We start from the raw sequence: 20,366 nt of genomic DNA on the forward strand, positions 1-20,366 counted from the left end.
CCATACATAGCTGAGCTTCCTGCTGAGACACTATTTGGAGAAGGTAGCTTCCAAAGAAAAGATTATCCAGTCACAAGATCACAAACGCATTTATTAATGTCAGGAGTATCAAAACCCAGGCGGTATTTCATTCTTCATAGTGAGTAGCAGTAGTTATAAAAATGCTGCTGGTTTAGAGATGTTAGCAATGGAACATCAAAAACTGTTGCAATACATCAGTTTCATCAAGTTCCTGAACCTGAGCAGCTCTAGCAATGCCACGCAGAAGCCCATGGCCCACCCAGATTACAGTTCTACAAGGCTATGCAGCACTCACCCAGAAGGCTGTGAGCCAGTTTTGAAAAGCCCATTTTATGTGTAAAACTAAAAGCCGAGCATGACAAACGGGTCACATGGTTTTAAACACACAATAGCAACTATTCCCTAATAACACGTTCCTTAAGAAGCAAGCTATACAGATGCATTAAAGAATTGCTTTTGTATCAAGGGTTGAACTGGTAGAACTCAAATTAATATTTAAAGATGTGCAAGGGACCAGCAAAGACTAGAAGAAATGAATATTTTAAGATATATCTTATATATAATACATATAATATATCTTACATAAATATAATTTAAGATAATATATTTTATCACTAGTTTTAAAGAACTAAGAAGCCCAAATTTGTAAACCTCTTTTAAACTATTAATAGTCAACAGAATAGGAAATTGGTGACAATTCAATATACTCCCGTTAAACTCCTCTTCTTTCAAGAATAGCAATTTAAAAAAAACAAAAACAAAATAAGGTGTGGCAATTTTCAGAGCAGCAGAACAATTGTTTTGATGTGAACATTGAAATGCTGTTGCACACATACAAAAAGGTGACAAAGCCCCCCTAAGCATAACTCTTTACTTTCAGACAATACTTTTCAAACTTGTAATAGTCCACTGCATTTCAGAAAAAAAATGTAGCATGAAATGCTCCAACAAACCTCACATAGCTTCCCACAGTCAGAGAACCAATGCAGAAAGGTAACTCAGTATTTACTAACTCAGCAAGTGTTCTTGGTTTCACTAACTGTGCTCTACTGGCCTAACACTTTCACCTATTCCAGGAGAACGGCTTTGAGAACTGAAGGATAGAAAGTGATACTCTGATACTCTTTCATTTTTAAGACCTGTAAACAGGTGAGACTTCTCAACAGTCACTTCCTCCATGCTCAGAAATGGTCTGTTGCTGCATGCAGGATGTTAAGCAAAGGTGAGAAGAAGGCAGCATGAATGACTGTTGCCATTTAACCTAATTTATTGCTCAGCACAGTGCTAACATGGTGTGGGATATCCCTTTGGCCAGTTGGGGACAGCTGTCCTGGTTCTGCACACTCCCTACTGCCCACTGACAAGTCAAGTGAGAAGCTGAAGTGCCCTTGGTTTAGTGCAAGCAATGATCTTCAATAACTAGAACAGTTATCAACATTATTCTCATTCTTAATCCAAATAGCGCTATAGCAGCTGCTAGGAAGAAAATTAACTCTATCCCAGCTACTGAACAGGGTACTTCTGACAAAACTCAAACAACAAAACAGAAGAGGTAGAAAGCAAGCCACATGACATGAAGGAAGACGTGAGACATTGAGTGCAAGGATGAAGCTAAGAAAGCCAGAGCCCATTTGGGGTTTAACCTGGTAAGGAACATGAAGACACTTCCAAACATACGAAGGGCAAGGTGACTAGGATTGCTCACCATGGAATTATGAAGAGTAAGCCACACTTGACCAACAGATGTTACTTACCTCTATTAAGGCCTTTGAAACTATTGCCATCACATACTCATGGACAGGCTGACAGAGGATCAGTCAGTGAGGCAGGCTGCAAACTGGCTGAACTGCTGGGTTTAAAGAGTTATAACGAGCAGCACAAAGTTCAACTGGAGGCACTCACTAGTGGCATACCCTGAAGTCATTACTGGGACAAATGCTGTTTACTACCTGCTCTGCTGATCTAAACAATAGGACAGCATACATACAGAAAACAAACTTTATCACAAAGTAAAAATAAGAGTGTCTCAGATGGGCCCTAAAGCCAATCCAACTCCTTGAAGGCCTGGCTGGGGAGGAAACAGTCTGCACCTCATGCTTGGTTATCAATAACCCTTCTCCCAGAGGAGCTCATAGCTTAAAGGGACTAAGTTATCACTGTACAAGCATCAAAGTAAGACCCAGCATATCAGAGACACTGGACTGTCAGTGCAGGTTCCGAGGGAAAAAAAAAAAAACTTCATACTACACCTTTTACCTGCTCCACTAAAACAATACCACATAAAAACTTTGGTCAGTAGGGCTTTAAAGTACTAAGACAAAGATCTACTTCTACTACTTGCTAAGAAACATAGGCAGTATTTACCAGTGACTTAAGTTTTATTGAGTTAAATAATTCAACCATTGTGTATCATATCCTGCATATGCATACAAACTAAGAACTGAGCCACATGCAAAACTTTAAAATCCAACTGCAAGCAAAAAGAGCTCCAGAGATGCATTCACCTCCAGCGCAGGTTATTGACAATCTTTGCAAAAGTGACTGCAAAGCAAAAACAGACACAATTTATAGTCCATGCTCAGCTACAATAACTTCAGCCTATAATAACAGGCTAGTTGAAAACTCCAGTGGTTCAAGCACTGCTGTCCGATCACTTCCAGAAGAGCTGAATCACCTCTTTCAGAAATCAGGGACACAGAAGAATAAAATAAGACAGTACATAATTACTAATCTATCATTCTCTTTGACCTGGTTTTGGCTAGGATAGAGTTTGTTTTCTTCCTACAGGCTGCAAAGGTGCTGTGTTTTGGATTTAGGACAGCTGATAACACATCAATGTTTACTTGTTGATCAGTGTTTGTACCAAATCAAGGTCTTATTTGCTCCTAACATTTAACAGTCTAACAGCAGTACCAAAAATCCTTCTGAAAAGCATAGGATATCTCAAAAGAGAAGTTATACTCCATTTTGATTTTTAATAGGACATCAGCAACTATAGTCCCAGAAACACGCTTTTTGCTCATGTTGTACTACCTGGATGTGAATAGCTTCAAAGCTTGTAAACATCTGTTCATATATACACATAGGAGACAAAACCTATCTCAACCAAATCTTTCCCACCTCAGCATGCTTCAGAACAGGGCTAGAAAGACAAGCAGAATTCTCCCTGCAGCTGACAGGTCTGCTGCTCTGGCCTGGTAACTGATTCCAGAACTGAATGTGAGCCTTCAGTGCCAATTCTTCCCCACTTCAAAAAGTAAGGAACACAAGAGACATGAGTAGAATTGCTGAACAGTACAGGAAGGGTAGAGGACAGGGATAGACTGAACAACCAGAATAGTCATTTGGTGGAAAAGCCAATGTAGGACAAGTAGCTAAAAACAGAAAAAGGGAACAGAGAAGGTTACGGCAGACAAAGGGCGAGTACAAGAATGTAAAGCAATGTTAAAAACACTCTTGGGCACTGAATTTGTCTTTGAATTACTAAAATACAAACCTCTTCAAAGTGGGGCTCCAAATAGATCACAGCTATACAACATCACTGGAGCACACTTAAGGTAACATCACAAAGTAGTTTACTTTTAGAATTTACACTCAGTAAAGCACTATTAAGCACCCGAAATCAGGCACAGGAAACTGAAGCCTCTCTAAGTTAGCTGGCAAAGGATAGCTAGAATTCAACTCTTAATCCCTTGTTTGCTATGAGAAAAAATGGTACCACCACAGGTTTGTCAGCATCCACGCAAGTCTACAGTGTCTACAAAAGAGAATGTTGAACCACTGCTACACGTATGCAGTCTGCAAAGAACAAGCTTCATTATTCTCTCCTTAACCTGAAGCTAAGATGGGGTCGATTGTATGCAAATGCTACTGCGATACTGGGGAGCAGCCACTCTGCAGAGTAGCAGTAAAATAAATCCCTACAATAATCAAAATCCTTACATGATCTGCTTACAAAGAACACCGACACCAAGTCCAGCTAATTATTTGGGAGCTAATCTCAAACACGTTCAGTTTTCCAACTAGAATTTGAGAGAATACCCAGGGCAATATTCTGACCTGGGATACTGAAGATGCTCCTAGATCTACATAATACCACAGTCCTGTCAGTTTGACTCCTGTTTCACTTCAGTTGCTAGTTAGATATTACATTCAAGACTACCTCAATTTAATAATTTCTTACCCAAAGTTTAATTCAAAAGTAAATCAAAATGCCGAAGGGTAAAGGAGAGTGCCTAAATCCAAGACAACACCCCAAATCTATGTACATATTTTATAATTACTATCACCAGCTTGCTAATTGTGAACTGCTACACTGAGATCTGTAGTACTGTACATCCACCCTCACCCGCCTTCTGCAGAACTTACTTAGGCAGAAGGAATGCTGCTTACTATAAACACCTCGCTGATCTTGAAGGGAAGACAACTTACTAGCTGCCATGCAGGAAACAAGCCAGGCTCTTTTTTAATGATTAATACATTCAGGGCCTCCCCTTTGAGCCATCTCCTCCTAACTATTTAACCAGAAAAGTAAAAAATAAGCACAGAAAACAGGTAAATGGACTGTTAAACTCTACCACTTCACTCCACTTCTGTTGTTTTGTTGCTTTGAGTTTAGCTCTTCCTGAAGACTAACAGATCTGCAAATTCCTTCCGAGCAGAATTAATGAAAAAATGTCTTTCAATGTTTTTGAATGTCTGTTTTTATTTCAATTATTAACCTCGTGTCACCATAACATAGCTTTGAGGAATGAAGCAAATTATCCAGTTGACTGCAGCTACCAGAACACAGCCTAAACAATCCAGCTTCCAGAACTACTTGGTGCTTGTGCCACAGGCATCAGGGCTTGGTCTCAAACAGTGGTCTACTGAACACTCATATGGTGACAGGGAAGCTACAGATCCCCTGTGATCTTTTAACACTCTCACACCACCTTTTTCTTTCAACAAAAAGAACTACAACTCATTTGCTGAGGACTACCCAATATGTCAGTTAAATCCCAGAATCAGCACCACTATGGTGAAGTATAAAGCTCTAGATACATAGACCTCCTGTGCTACAGAGGTATTTTCAACTGTACTTCAGCCCAGCTAGCTCAACATGACTCAAAGCTCTATCAAAGCACAAGTTGACATACTTGAACTTCTACCATCTTAAGTTACTTAACAGAGTAAAGTTATCTGGAAGCATTCCTGCCTTCCCACCATCACACCATTCCCTGCAGCTTATACTTACTGGCTTATTATTTTACACCAGGAACCAGACGCAAGGCATTCGGAACAGTACAGCCATTTACTCACCTACAGTAGTTTCAATACACTGTGGCTTTTTATTTGGTTTTTTAAACAAGCTTACAACTGAAAGCAGAAGAGTTAAGACATTAAGGTAATGTTACTAACACCCACAGAACGGAGGCATCTTTTGAAGAGACAGGTGGTTGTGTTGCACACCCTCAGAAGGGAGAAAGAATTTGCACTCAGCTTCATCTCACGCACAAAATTAAGTTCACAGAAGAGCAGGTACCAGGCCTCTCATCCCAAGCTCCACACTGCAAAGAACAGCTTCCAGAAGGAAGGCTGAGGTTGTTCTGACGGCTCAGTGCAGCGTTTGGGCAGCAAATCAATTGCAGATGGAAAATTTAGGAAGTCGTTCAGAACTAAAGACAATTGCGGAGCACAGCTTCACTTAAGCAACCCGTAGCGAGCACGCTGGGCGGGAAGAGGATGAAGAACAGCTGTGCAAAGTTGGGTTTCAGCAGCCTCAGGGGGCGACCTCCGTGTAGGCAAACAGCTTAACTGACACTCAGAAGAAGTATTTAACGGCAGCCCCACCGGAACCGGCGCTGGGGAGCGGGAGGGTCGGTGTCAGCGAACGGAGGGAGCGGGCAGCGTGCGAAGCGCGGCACGGACAGGGATTACATCACGGGGAAAGCAGCTCCAAGCGGGGCGTCCCGCTCCGGCCTCCGAGGGCGAGGCTGAGCGGAGGGGGTCACGCCGGGCTCCCCTCAGGCCGACCCAGGCGGAGAGGCGGAGAAGGGAGAAACGCGGCGGCGGGCGGGAAGCGACGGGCCGGCGAGGCCTGGGCCGGCGGAGCGCGCCCGCGGCACAGGAAGGGAGGCGGCGGGGCGGGCCGCGGAGGGACGGGCTCCAGGAACGACACCGCCGCGCGGGAGGCCGACGCCCGAGGGGTCCCCGGCACGACCTCCACTTACCTCCCGCGCGGAGCGGCCGCGGCCTCGGCTGCTGGGAGCGGCGCCGAACCCAGGCCGTCCCTCCGCCGGACGCCGCTGCCCGCGGGTGGGGAGGCGGAGGCAGTGCGAGGCCCAACCCCGCTCAGCCAGCGCACGGCCCCGCCCCCGCGCCGCCATTGGTCCAACTGCGGCCACACGGGAGGCTCCGCCCCCAGAGGGACGCTCGGCGACCAATCCGTAGGCTCTCCTCTGCCGACCCTAAGAAAGGGCATGGGGGCTCCTCCATTGGCTGGGAATTATCCCACGCCTTCGGTCGCCCATTGGCTTGCGCAGCTTGCAATCCTGTCCCCTCGGCCTTGTGATTGGTCGGTTCTAAGGCCGGGGCAGACCGTTGCGGGACTGCTCCTCGCGCTTAGCGGACACTGAAACAGACGGGATTGGTGGCTGGAGTGTTCTACCGCTTCTCATTGGCCGCCGCGCGGCGGCCGCTCGGGGCTCGCGCGCTGCGCTCCGGTGACGTTGACGTGACGACGCAGCGAGCGGCCTGGCCTGCTTCCCAAGATGGCGGCGCGCAGAGCGCGGGGGCCGCGCTGTCGTTAAGAGGCCCGGCGCTCCACACCGCTCTGCTGTCCCGCGCGAGGCTTGTGAGTGCGCGGCACGCGGGCGGCATCTCCTGGGCGTACAGTGGGTGGGAGTCCGGCCCTGAGGCACGGGGCTGGGGGAGCGGTGGGGAGCGGGGGCGAGCGGGGGTACCGGGAGCCTCTGCGAGCCGGGGGAGGTAAGACGGAACCGGGCGCGAAGGGCGCTGCGTGAGGGAAATGCGAGGGAGCCGCGATCGGAGACCCGAGGGCTTGGCGGGGCGGCCAGGAGCGCTGTGTGATGGGTGGGGGGGGGGGGGGGGGGGCGCGGTTCGCGGTGAAGGTTTTGGGGCTGCGGGGCCGTGCAGGCGGAAGTGCCTTTGGCTCTGAGAGGAACGGGCCTGGCTCGTTAAAAAGCTCATTAAAAGTCGCGGCCGAGCGTGAGGAGGAGGAACCGTAACGGCTGTTAAATGAGGGGGGAGCCGGAGAGTGCTTTAAGCGGCTGTGGACTGTGTGTGACAGGTCTGTCAGTGGCACGGGAAGACCTGAAGGCCCTTCAGGGTGGCACGACGTTCTTTCCTTCCTTCTGACGGAGAAACTTGCTGAGATTAGGAGAGACGGGTTATTGCTTTTTCTTTTTTCTACTTCTGGCTGTTCGTTTGTCTTGCCATCCGTTTTCGCAGTGGAAACATCTGGAAAATCAAACTTCATCAGATTTGAGTAGGCTTACTCCTGGGTCTTCCTCTGACTGTTTTGCTTGGAGGAAATCTGTTGCGTCATATTGTAATGGGCATTTGTTAGTGGAAGCTTTGCCAGTGTGCACAGCAATTTGGGCACGGTATCTGTAGTTTATTGAATTATAGTAGAAATAGCCTTGTGCCCAGAAGAAATAAAGGCACCTCTGTAAATTGTGGAAGGGCTGAGCGCCACTAACAACTCCAACACCAGAAAGCTCTTCGCAGAGCTTTAGTGCTGTCTGTATGGATAGGTGAAATGCTGGTCAGCATGCTCTGACTGTAATCTGCTGCCTTATTTTTGTGTGATTTTTAGGTGGCACCTTACCACACAGACCTATCTCAGTTGTCTTGATCTTCATATGTGAAAGAACATTAATCTGTACTGTACCTGTTTTTTTTCTTAAGTAACTCAAGTGCAGATCACTTCACAAAGGTTTTAGCCAAGTGTTGCTGTCCTGGTCATGTTTTCAGGAGACCCACTGGGTGTTTAAATTGTCTTCAGGCTGACCTAAGATACGTGTCCTGGTTATGAAGAGTGATCTGATTTCATCTCCTTCCCTCAGCTGTTCAAATCTTGCTGCTGCCATCACTAAATTGTTTTTTTCTTATTTTGTGTGCAAAATGGATTAAAGTTGTTCTGCAGAAAAGTAGCAGGTACTTTTGATAAAACGTTGTAGAAGTTTCTCTATCAAAGAATAGCAAAAATAATCATATATATGTTTGGTCTTTGAATTGCATTTGCAGTATACAGGGAAGATGAGAACACGTTAAATATTACCCATTTTTGAGCATGGAAAAAGAGTCCGCTCCATTTTAAAATATGTTCTTTTTGCTTTTCTTAAAGGTACTGAAGCTCCTAACCAGAAACTTTTCTGAAAACTTAACCAAGCAAGAACAGTTCTGTTTTAATAAATGAAGGAGAATAAAGAAAATTCCAGCCCTTCTGTAAACTTGGCAAATCTGGACCATACAAAGCCATGCTGGTACTGGGATAAGAAAGATTTGGCGCATACACCTTCACAGCTTGAAGGGCTTGATCCAGCCACCGAGGCACGGTACCGCAGGGAGGGGGCCAGGTTCATATTTGATGTGGGAACACGTTTAGGGCTGTATCCTTTAAATTCCTGATAGAAACGTGTTGACGAGTGGGGGTTTGAAGAGTTAAATATTGCAGAATATCTGTGAGCTGTTCAAATGTTTCTCCATCGTGAATCAAAAATCTTTTTAAATGCTGCTTCGTAGTTTTAGCCATTCCTTGGGTAATCGAGGTGTTTTCTGACCCCCATTGGCAATAGAGGAGCAAAAGAGTACAGTCTTGTCAATTATGGATATTCTGGCAGTTACCAGATGTGGTTTCACATCATGTAATTCACACAAATTACATGATTCCTCAAATTTTGAATTTTGTGTTCATTTTTCTGCATATTTTAACTTTACAGATTCTAACCTGTGATCCACCTCCCCCTGCTTTTTCTTTCTTATAGGTTGGGATCTACAACTTTGTATATGTTGGTAATTTCTCCCCATTGTCTCACCTCACAGATACCACTTAATTACGTCTTTAAATCCCACGAGTTCTTTGTTTAATAAATCTTGAAGATATAATTTTGCATTTATTCTGGCAGGGAAGAGTAGGGAGCGTGTTCAGATGAAAGCTGTATTTGTAGGTATGAATGTTTAGTAACTATTTTCTGCAGTAACAGTTTCATGTGAAGCGATACTCATACGAAGTGATACTTTTGTTCCCCTTTGTGCCTATTCTCTGCTTTTGAGCTTTTTGAGGTCAGTGGTGCTTATCATGCAGATGCCCATCATGGATGTGATGTGGACTTTTCTTACTGCCAGTAAATGCTTGAGGTATCGGCTGCATCCGGACTCAATTTGCACTGAGGGGGGTCGTGGCTTCTGTTTGTCCTTTAATTGCAAGGTTTTTCAGCCAGTCAGTGAATGGACAGCTTCTTGAGATACTTGGTACATCAGAGTGTATCTTTTCCATTGGGTATATGTGGTTTAAAATTTGTTCTGTCACTCGCTTGAAGTTCCTTATCCTGCACCACAGACACTATGATACTCTAGCAACTGGAATCATTTACTTCCATCGGTTTTATATGTTCCATTCCTTCAAACAGTTCCCAAGATATGTAAGTATTTACCATATTGATTACCTGATGCCATGATGATGTGAAGGATAGGCTATCTGAAATGACTACAAGTCGAGGTTTTACTGCTTGCCTCGATGATTAAAAATGAATTTTTTATCTCTTAATCAACATAACTCCTGTTTGTTCACTCATTTTTATGGTTGGAAATGTGCTTGTGTTGGTAACGTCTTGCTGATGCTTTTATGTCACAGCTGATACAAGACAAATTCTACTTAGGGTCTCTAACCAAGAAATAAAGTTCTATGAAATGGTCAGTCCTCCAAATTCTGTCCTTTTCTTTGAGACTGAAAAGCTAAAATTAACACTACGGTAATATTAGAAGTCAATGTGCTTGTTAAATCTCTTCTGGGAAACTTCTACAGATCTGTTAACGGAAACTGACAGTGCTTTAATAATGTTGTACTGTACTGAATATGCAGACAACTCTTTGAAAGCACTTTTATTTTTTAGGTGACAGGAGCCTGCTGTCTCTTCCTGGCAGGGAAAGTTGAAGAAACACCTAAGAAATGTAAAGATATAATTAAAACAGCCCGTAGCTTGCTAAATGATGTACAGTTTGGACAATTCGGAGATGATCCAAAGGTAAAAAGAAAATACTCACATTGAACTCGTTTTCATCCTATTGTACCCAGCAACACGACAGGCCTTAAAGCACTGATTGGTTTTTGGTTGTTGCAAATTTCATGTTGAACATGCATTTGTGGCTCTTCTGGGTAACGTAGTAGGAATTATGAAAATAATTCTTGCTAATAGAGATAGTTCTTGCTAATACAAGTGAAGACTACTGCAGTAAATGTTTAAATAAAAGGCTTATATTTGATTTCCTGTGAGCTCTGGTGTTATTTTGCAATTTAAAATAAATCTGGAGTCGTCGTGGTCAGCGCTAGAAATGCTGTGAGGACATAAATCACACTTAATGTGGCTTTAAGAAAGAACCCACTGCAAATCTCAAGTCAAATAAGAGAGCATCATCTCAAATATTTTAAGGTTCTTGTTTATAGTAATTAGCAAAACTAAGCTTCTCTCAAAAGTGTTGCTGATGTTTTTTTGTAATTACAAGACAGATCTAAAACTAGAGAGATACGGTGGAAGCTTACCTGTTTGTTTTGTGTATTGGACAGTTTTATGCTATGTCTACTTCAGTTCTTTGTTGCATGTAGGAAAAGGAATTTAAAACACAACTGCCCACTGCCCCAAATAACTCTGAAGAAAAAGTGTCTGGATTTAAGAGTGATTAAGTTGGAAAGGTTTTTCTTCTCCTTGGAGACAAACCCTAATCAAACAAAAGCAGGCAAACATGTTTGCGTGGAGATGCTCTGTAGTCAGACTTCATACCAGCATAAAATATCTGTGAGTAAAAAAGGTCTGATATTGTGGTTACCTTGTTGTGTGTTGTAGGAAGAAGTGATGGTCCTTGAAAGAATCCTACTACAAACAATAAAGTTTGATTTACAAGTGGAACATCCATACCAGTTCCTTCTCAAGTATGCTAAACAACTCAAAGGTAAAATGCTATAGAGTGAGCGAGTGCTGCCTGTCCTTAATTTATGACATCTTATTTACATTAATAGTGCAGGTGTGTTCTGCTCCAAAGAGTTTGCTTTTCTGATAACTTTTTCTTTTACCTTTTCTGATTGTTTTTCAGGAGACAAAAATAAAATTCAGAAGCTGGTTCAAATGGCATGGACCTTTGTCAATGACAGGTGAGATGGTACTGGGAAATGTTCTGGAAGTTAAATGGTTACTTACCGCTAATAGTTGCTTACTCTATTCTGTGTTGAAATATTTCTTCGACATTTCTTTGCTTATTATTTGTTTTCTGCTCATACTGAGGACAGCTGAGTTATTTCTTGATCTAGGTATTTTTTATCTCTACCCTTTTACTGCAGAAGTAGTCCATTAAAACCTTGATATTTTATGGGAATGACTTAATATTGCAGTCAGAAGCAAAGAAAGAAAAAAAAAAGATGTTTATTGAAAGGACCAACACAAATTATAGATGTCAAGACAGAGTTTGGCTTCTTGCCCAGCCTGACACACGTAGCTTATTCTGTTCCTCGCAGGGGAGTTGGACTATGTGATGATGTTTAAGGGTGGCTTCCAACTCAATAGATGCCATGAATCCAAATACACTACTGGATTGCATGCCAGAGGATAGCAGCTGTACTCTCCCAAGTTTTGTACACTAATCTATTTGGGATTATGTGGTGTTTATAACTTCTTAAGTATCCCATTTGCTTTCAGTCATCTGTAGCTTGCTGTAGAGAAAATCGATTTGAACTACTGCATACGTTACTATTTTGCTGCATATAGTAACGAACACATCAGTGAGCTGTCAGGAACTTAGTTGGCTTGATCCTATGGAGAAGAAAAAGGGAAAGGGGGAAAAAGAGGAAAAGAAGCAGGAATAACAGAATCATAGAATGGCCTGGGTTGAAAAGGACCACAATGATCATCTAGTTTCAACCCCCTGCTATGTGCAGGTCACCAACCAGCAGACCAGGCTGCCCAGAGCCACATCCAGCCTGGCCTTGAATGCCTCCAGGGATGGGGCATCTGCAGCCTCCTTGGGCAACCTGTTCCAGTGTGTCACCACCTCTGTGTGGAAGAACTTCCTCCTAATATCTAACCTAAACCTCCCCTGTCTCAGTTTAAAACCATTCCCCCTTGTCCTATCACTGTCCACCCTCATAAAAAGCTGTTCCCCCTCCTGTTTATACGCTCCCTTCAAGTACTGGAAGGCAACAATGAGATTTCCCCAGAGCCTTCTCTTCTCCAAGCTGAACAATCCCAATTCACTCAACCTTTCCTCATAGGACAGGTGCTCCAGCCCTCTGAAATGTTATAGTTTACTATTAAAAACCAGTGGCTTTGATTATGACACGAATGTACTCAGTTGCTATCAATAATATCAGTTAGTTTAGCATTAACTTTGACAAAGGCTATCCAGGGGATAACCTCTGACAGTTCTTATGGTTTGTTTTAAAACTCCAGATGGGTTGTTTCACAATTTCATGCTGGCTGTTCTACTTTTTTAGTATTTTACATTTGCTTGAAAAGCGAGCAGAAAATCTAAAATCCAATTTGAGCATCAATCCCTAAGCAGTGAAATGCAGTGACAGCACACTTCAGTAGCAGTGAACATAAATACTGTGTTTAGTTAAAGCTGCAGGTGAGACTGCTTTGCCATGTGGCTGCCCACACTGGAATATAACGCTGCCTGTTGCACTCCCAAGTCGTGCTAGTTTTCTGTTTTAGAATTCCAAACTTTGCAGAGTGTGATGTAGAACTTCTGCGAGCATCTGCTCTTTGTATTCTGTGTCTGAAATTGCTGTGGTAAAAGAGCACAGTGCAGGAATAGCTTAGTTCTGTAAACTCAGCTTAACTCACTTAAGTGGCTGTTCTAGGTTTCTCCATTGAATTTGTCTGAGATGTTTCACAGAATCACAGAATGGCCAGAGTTGGAAGGGACCTCAAGGATCACAAATCTCCAATCGCCCTGCCACATGCAGGGCCACCAACCTCCCCATTTAATATTAGACCAGGCTGCCCAGGGCCCCATCCAACCTGGCCTTGAACACCTCCAGGGACGGGGCATCCGCAGCCTCTCTGGGCAGCCTGTTCCAGCACCTCACCACTCTCTGTGTAGAGAACTTAAGTTCTTTATGTTTAAGTGTAGTGGGAGTTGATGCAGTTATAGCTGTTGCACATTAAATTTCTATTTGTTTTTTTGTATCCCAGCCTCTGCACTACTCTGTCACTGCAGTGGGAACCTGAGATCATTGCTGTTGCAGTTATGTACTTAGCAGGCCGGCTGTGTAAGTTTGAAATACAGGAGTGGACTTCAAAACCAATGTACAGACGATGGTGGGAGCAGTTTGTCCAAGATGTTCCTGTTGATGTTTTGGAAGGTATGAGAAACGTTTGCCAAAAAGAGAGGAGTATTTCTTTCAGCTGCGTGATCTAAATCACAAGTAAATGCATATTGCTTTCTTTATGGGCCTTTAGTGCTGTGTCCTAACCAGATTTTTAATTGAACTTTTTCAATGATGATTTTAGTCTGGTTATCATGGTTAGTTTTCTCTTCAGTGTTTGCTTTGCTAATTATTTAATTTGTTTAGTTTATAACACAGCTAATTAGCTGCTGATCTGTGATGCGTTGTTTTGGTGTGGCGTTTGTTTTCAGTTGTTATTCCTTTTCTCCCTATTTTTAAATGCTCAGTTCTGTGAGCTCTGGAACTAATGCAGCCTGGTTTCTAGCAAATTACACCAGGGTTGCTTGTATGGGAACTGCTGAGTCACGGCCTGAACCTCTGATTAATCACCTGAGGTGAGCCATGAGCCAGCCAGAGGAGAACAGGTGAAGGCAATTCACCTGTGCTGCTGGAAGGGGTGGAGCCAGGCTCCACCCCTCCTAGACCTATTTAAGAGCTGGCTACCAGAGGGGAAGGATCTCTTCTGGAGATCCTCTCTCTTGGTGTCTTCTGGTGAGCTCAGCCGAAGGGTAAGCTCTTCCGCTTATTCTCTTTGTGATCATTGTCTACCTTGCTTGATTCTCTCGATTATATTGTGATTACAACATCTTGATATCTGTTGATTAAACAACTATATTGCGATTATAGCATCTTGATTATACAGTTGCTGTCACTGAAGTTTATTTTCAGTAAAAAACTTAGTTGATTATGGTGAGCTAAGTGTACGTTATGAGTCGATTATAATTGAGTTTTCTTTCTTTCTTTTTAAAGACATCTGTCACCAGATACTGGATCTGTACTCGCAGGGAAAACAGCAAATGCCTCATCATACTCCTCATCAGCTGCAGCAGCCACCATCTCTTCAGTCTACACCTCAGACACCTACAGTGCAACAATCACAGCAGTCCCAGGGTTCAGAGCAATCGCAGACTCAGCAGCAAAAAGAGTCACAGCAGTCATCACAACAGCAGCAGCAGCAAACACAAGCACAGCAACCTAAAAAGCCTTCTCCCCAACCAAGTCCTCCTAGACAGATTAAAAGACCAGCAGTAAGTTTAACTTCGATCTTCAACTTGCATTTTATTTTTAAGCTCATCTGATGTCACTTTTATTTAAAGGCTCTGTTTTGCAGCAGCTTTGTTTGCTTTAAGGATCAGCCTGGTAATTAATTTGTTATGGTAGACTTCTGTTAGTTATATGGCAAGAATGTCAGCGTAGAGCAGCCTTGACAGTTCTGGCGTACTGTATTCTCGTTTCATTTGAGGCAAAACCAGGTGGACAGACATCTAAGGCAGCATCAGCTACTGAGGTTTGTGGTTCTGTGCCATCTGAATTTGTTGTGTTACTGTTGAGCAAGCTTAATTAAGGAAAGGTGTCTATTTTCTGTTACCATCTCATCGTTGAAAATAAGAAACTTCATGGGCAATAGAATAATACTGTAAGTACTCCAGATGCTTTTACAAGGCCTTTTACAAGTCATATTTTACAAAGCATAGCCTGCTGCTAGAGGAAGAAAAGCTGTGCTGTCAAATATGTGGTTCTTGCCCTGAGTACTAACTTTAGAGTTATTCAGGATAGAAGGCTGATTAAATGTGTTCAAGAGCTTGAAAACTGAGAGAGCTCTTTATAGATGGTGTGTATTGGTTTTCATGCTTTTTCTACTGTCAGCACAAACCCTGCTTGGGTGGTCGGATCTGCAGGGCAGGGAACTCTTTTCTTACTTTTAGTCAACAAAAATATGTAGGATAGTTTGGCACTTTAGAAATCATAGACAACAGCTGGGATTTCTCTGGGTGTCTCCATCCCAGTTGGAAGTTTTAGAAATGCTTGTTCTAAATGTCTTCATTCAAAGCATTACCGATTGCACCCCATCCTATGCACTGATGAACTATCTAAAGGGGACAAAGGCAGTGCCTTCAGCATGAGCAGTGCTTTCCGGTCGAGTCCTCAGAGCATTTTCTTTGAAGTCAGAGGTTGAGTTCCACCATCTAAGAATTAAGGAAGGGAATAAAAACGCAGATAAAAAGGTGAGCCTGATGGAGTGCAGGCATCCAGAACAAAAATAAAGTGTGACTACAGGACTTTGCTGTTCTTCTAGAGAGCAGCAAAAATTGAGAAAAAGAAATGCGATGATCCGAACTTATCCTTTCTCCAGAAAACATTCTGGGAGAGCAAAATCTGTAACATTTGAACAATTTACTTGGTGCTTCTGAAATATTCTTCAGTTAGATGAACCACAAACCTTTTTAAAAATGTTTGCCTCCTTCTATAAATAGGGCTTTGCATGACATCTCCTTCACTTTGTATGGAATATAAATACACTTCATTCCTGGAGGCTAGATTTTCCATTTACATGAGCTCCTAGAACTGCATTACTTTTTACCGAGCCAGGATATTTTCAAGCAGCTGAGGCATTGGCCCGTGACTTACAAGCCCATAGTAGCTGCCTCAAGCATATGCACACGCTCTGCATCTCTAGTGTTGAAGAGCTCTTGAGTGTTCAGTTGATTTTGCTAAAAATACACTTGTGAATCATGAGATATAGACAGTAAGCTCAGTTTGATTAAACCAAAAATTATTAGTGGGAACACTTTCAATGCATGGAGAAATGGCACTAAATGAGCAATTCCATTATGATGTGCGTAAAGCTTTTTATGAATACTGTAAATAAGAATTAGCATGCTAATAACACTAAAGTTAACTCTGGTCCAGTTGCTCTTTCCGTCCTTGTGGCAGTTGGGATTTAAGACTAAGTGACATAAGACTAAGATTGTCCTTAAAAAGCAGGGAAGCGGCCAGAAGGTGGCTGGAGAGAAGTTGAATTGACTGTCAGAGGGATACAAGATTGAAGAAGTCTTAAGCAGTCCTCAGGTACCTTTGGACAGCAGAAATCTTGAGAATGCTTGGCAGAATGAAGAGGAATTCACTGTCCTAATTGGAGTGAAATGCCATTCCATTCTTCCTGCAGAAACTGAAGTGATGGGAGCTGAGCAACAGTTGGTGAAGACAGAACCATGAGACCTAACACAGTCCCTTGGAAAAACACTCATTCATGTACCCTTCTAACTTTTATCTTCCTTTTAAATGGCTTTCTACAAAAAAAAAAAAAAAGTTGTTTCCTGATTTGCTTGCTTTTTAGAATGTTGAAATGCTTTGTGTTTTGCAGTAAACACCTTTCTTTTCTCCTTTTTTTTTTTTTCTTTTTTTTTTTTTACTACAGGCTGTCTCTCCAAAAGAAGAAACAAAGACAACAGGTAAATGCCAATATTTGATTCCTTTCATTTTATGTAAACAGTGCAGTCCTAAACTATTTTACTATCAATGCTGTATCTGTAAATGCATGCTGAAAATATGTTTTAAATGTTCCTAACTGGGAAACTTGTGGAAATGGAATATAAGTGTGCCCCAATTGTCCCTTACTACAGTTGAGTCAGTAGACCTCTCACTAAACTTCGCTACTCTTAGCATACAACTCTTCATCATTTGGAGTAGTGCTTCAGCAAGCTATGGGACCCTGAAAAAACTGATGATGCCACGTCACTGAATATCCACACTAATAAGAATTCTGTTGGTAATTAGTGACATTTTAATTGGCTGCTGGCATTGGTAAAAAGCATCTCCCATGTTTGCGTCGAGTAGTGTGACAGATGGTGACTGTTAGAACGGGACTGTGTGGGGACTTGGGAAAGCACTGCAGAGCCACAGCTAATGAGGAACTTCCAAATGTGTTTCAGAACCACCACCACCATCCAAAATTCCCAAAATTGAAACTTCACATCCACCAATACCTCCTCCACATCCACCTCCAGGTAAGCTTTGATTTTCTAAAACACATCTACTCTTGCAGTTAATCTTTCATTCATACGGCTTTAGAGGTGGAAGGGAGGAGGGGGAGGAATTTGTTGCCTTGACTAAGCAGCTTGGCAATTAAATGCATTAGGTGGATAAGCACAAGAGGGAATTTCATTTTAGTAGCATAGGCTTTTCCAGAGAGAAGGAAAAAAGTTTTGATGGAAATAAGAGCATACTTTGTGGGCCAAAGCTTTGACTTTTAAAGGGAAAGAGGAATGAAGCAAACTCCAGCATACAAAAAATGACAGACTAGCAGGCCTAGGACTCATGATATGGAAAAGGATGGCAGATGCCTTACTATCAGTATAGATTCCAGCTGTCCTAGAGAAGACCTGCATGCTACATCTTTAATACAGAAATTTTGCAGGTATGTAACTTCCAAAAAGTAAAGGGGATGCTTTGCTGTGTCCCAAAACTGGGCTCTGTCTGCCAGAGAGCTTTAGCTCTGCACACGTCTTACTTTCACAAATATACTGCTGTAAAAACTTACTTACCTCCAGTGCCTTGACAGGTTAGCAGTCCTTCCACTGACCCTTAAATATGACATAAACATTTTACAGAGCATGTAATGTAACTGTAAGATGGCCGCTTCTGACAGAAATACAGGAGAGAAAAACTATGCTCTGAATTATAGTAGGAACATCTTTCCCCATCTGTTAAAAACTCATTAAGAATAAAGGGATTCTTCCAAAGATCACATTCATCATTCCTTCCAATGTTAATTATTGAAAGCACATCTTAAATCCAGAGTGATAATGGCATTGGGCAAATGGAGAAATTATCGCCTGTGTAATGCAGTTACACAGTTACCAGTCCTGGAAATGCTGTGCATCACAGCCAGCATCCCCACCGTGCAGCATCTAATGGTGTAGCTGTCCTAGAAGGCAGTTTTGCTGTTAAAATGATGGCTGTTTACATGAGGCAGATCCTTTTGATGCAGGTAACAAACCTGTTCCCTTTCCTACCAAAAATTTTCCTCTTAAAATTTGCTTATATAAGCACATCATTGTATAAGCACTGATACATTATAACAGCCTCTCTTACCTGTCCTTTGAGGAAACAGCTCTTGAAAGCTAGTAGTATTTATTGACCAAATGAATAAAAGGGCTGGAAGACTTACGTTCTGTTTAGCTTTGTCAGTTTAGTTGGTGGATGTCCCTGGAAACGACTGTCTGCTTCTAAATAACTTTTCCTAGCTGAGCAATGGTTTTAGGTGCTTACATGCACAAGTAAGTTGAACGTCAGAAGCCCCAAACCATTTTGCTTGGGCCTTTTGATACAGACTGTATCAAACCATACAGAGATGTTGCCATGAGGTTATTCATCTTACTGTAGAATTCCTTACTTTACAAAGTCTATATTAGAAGGGAAACGCATTCTTATTTGAAGGCTATTTAAAGGACATTCTTAATGGAAATGGCCAAATATAGTTCTGTGAAAATCTGACCTTTCTGTGAACTTCATCAGACTGTCGTGCGTTGAGCTCCCTGAAATTAATCAGTGGAACAAAGCTGATCAGATTTCGTGTTCTAAGTAATCTACAGCAGTTTTTTGCTTTTTATTTTTTTTCTGTTAAAAGACTTGAGACTTTGGCCTGTATTCCTACATAGTCCTTCACAACGTGGGAGGCAAGTGAAGTGCAGAGCAATCCCAGGGCACCTCTTGGAGTATAAAAGGGCAGAAAGGGGATGGGATGCGTAGACAAAAGAAGTTGGAAGCTCTTATCAGAAGCTCTTTGATATGCTGGGTCTCAGGACTTTTAAAAGTGTACCAGTTACGATTGTCTTCTTCCAGTCGGCTGATTGTAGAACAGTATTTAAATGAAAATAGTAGGAAGAAAGGAAGATGCGTTTGAGAGTGGGAAAACTGACCAGGATCTTTGTTGTACAGTTAAGTTATTTTCTAATGACAGAACAAGGTCTGACCGTGTACCATATGGCACTCAGAGGCTTAGGAAATCGTTGATTACTCTTTTGATAAAATAACTGGAAGAAAATACAGATGCAATGAGAAGCTATTGCCACCATAAGTGAGATTTTCTTTTCCAGAGCGCAAGCCTCCTTTGACAAGTGCAGTTTCCATGGGAGAAGCAGAGCCATCTACTGCTGTGGACTCGGTCGATATGCCGAAGGTCCAGATTCCTCCCCCCGCTCATCCTGCCCCGGTGCATCAACCTCCTCCTCTGCCGCATCGCCCACCGCCCCCGCCCCCCACCAGTTACATTACGGGGATGTCTACTACAAATTCGTACATGTCAGGGGAGGGTTATCAGAGCCTTCAGTCCATGATGAAAACAGAAGGACCAACTTACGGAGCTCTGCCACCGGCCTACGGACCGCCGGCTCACCTACCGTACCATCCTCACGTCTATCCTCCCAATCCCCCGCCACCGGTTCCCCCTCCGCCTCCCGCATCGTTCCCTCCCCCCAACATCCCACCTCCCACTCCCGGATACCCTCCCCCACCTACGTACAATCCTAACTTCCCGCCTCCCAGGCTGCCTCCCACCCATGCGGTGCCACCTCACCCACCACCTCCGGGGCTGGGAATGCCCCCGGCCAGTTATCCCCCGCCCGCCGTTCCCCCAGGCGGGCAGCCTCCCGTACCGCCTCCAATCCCCCCACCCGGGATGCCGCCCGTAGCAGGACTCGGACGTGCTACGTGGATGAGATAGCATGAGGTGATTGGCACGGGATCCCTTGGTGTTGAGCAGGCAGGAGGAGCTAGCCAAAGCCTGCTTTGTAAAGACGGGGAGGGTAATTTGTATAATTTAGATGAAGAAATGAGACGGTGAAATGAAAATTTAGCTGACCTGTTTGCAGTCTTGTTTATGGTGAGTTATATAGGCTTC

General features: G+C 43.1%; 1 protein-coding gene across 1 annotated transcript; it reads left to right on the forward strand.

Moving 5' to 3' along the window:
• Nucleotides 1–8,439: 8,439 nt before the first annotated feature.
• On the forward strand, nt 8,440–20,189 carry CCNK (cyclin K; the record flags this gene model as incomplete). Its single annotated transcript, XM_079536967.1, has 10 exons — nt 8,440–8,636; nt 9,587–9,668; nt 10,140–10,271; nt 11,088–11,193; nt 11,335–11,392; nt 13,431–13,600; nt 14,435–14,712; nt 16,884–16,917; nt 17,398–17,472; nt 19,564–20,189. The coding sequence occupies 10 exons, from the start codon at nt 8,440–8,442 to the stop codon at nt 20,187–20,189; spliced, it is 1,758 nt and encodes a 585-aa protein (XP_079393093.1).
• Between the last annotated feature and the right edge of the window lie 177 nt (nt 20,190–20,366).

This window comes from Tetrao urogallus, assembly GCF_951394365.1.
Source record: "Tetrao urogallus genome assembly, chromosome: 6".
Lineage (NCBI taxonomy): Eukaryota > Metazoa > Chordata > Aves > Galliformes > Phasianidae > Tetrao > Tetrao urogallus.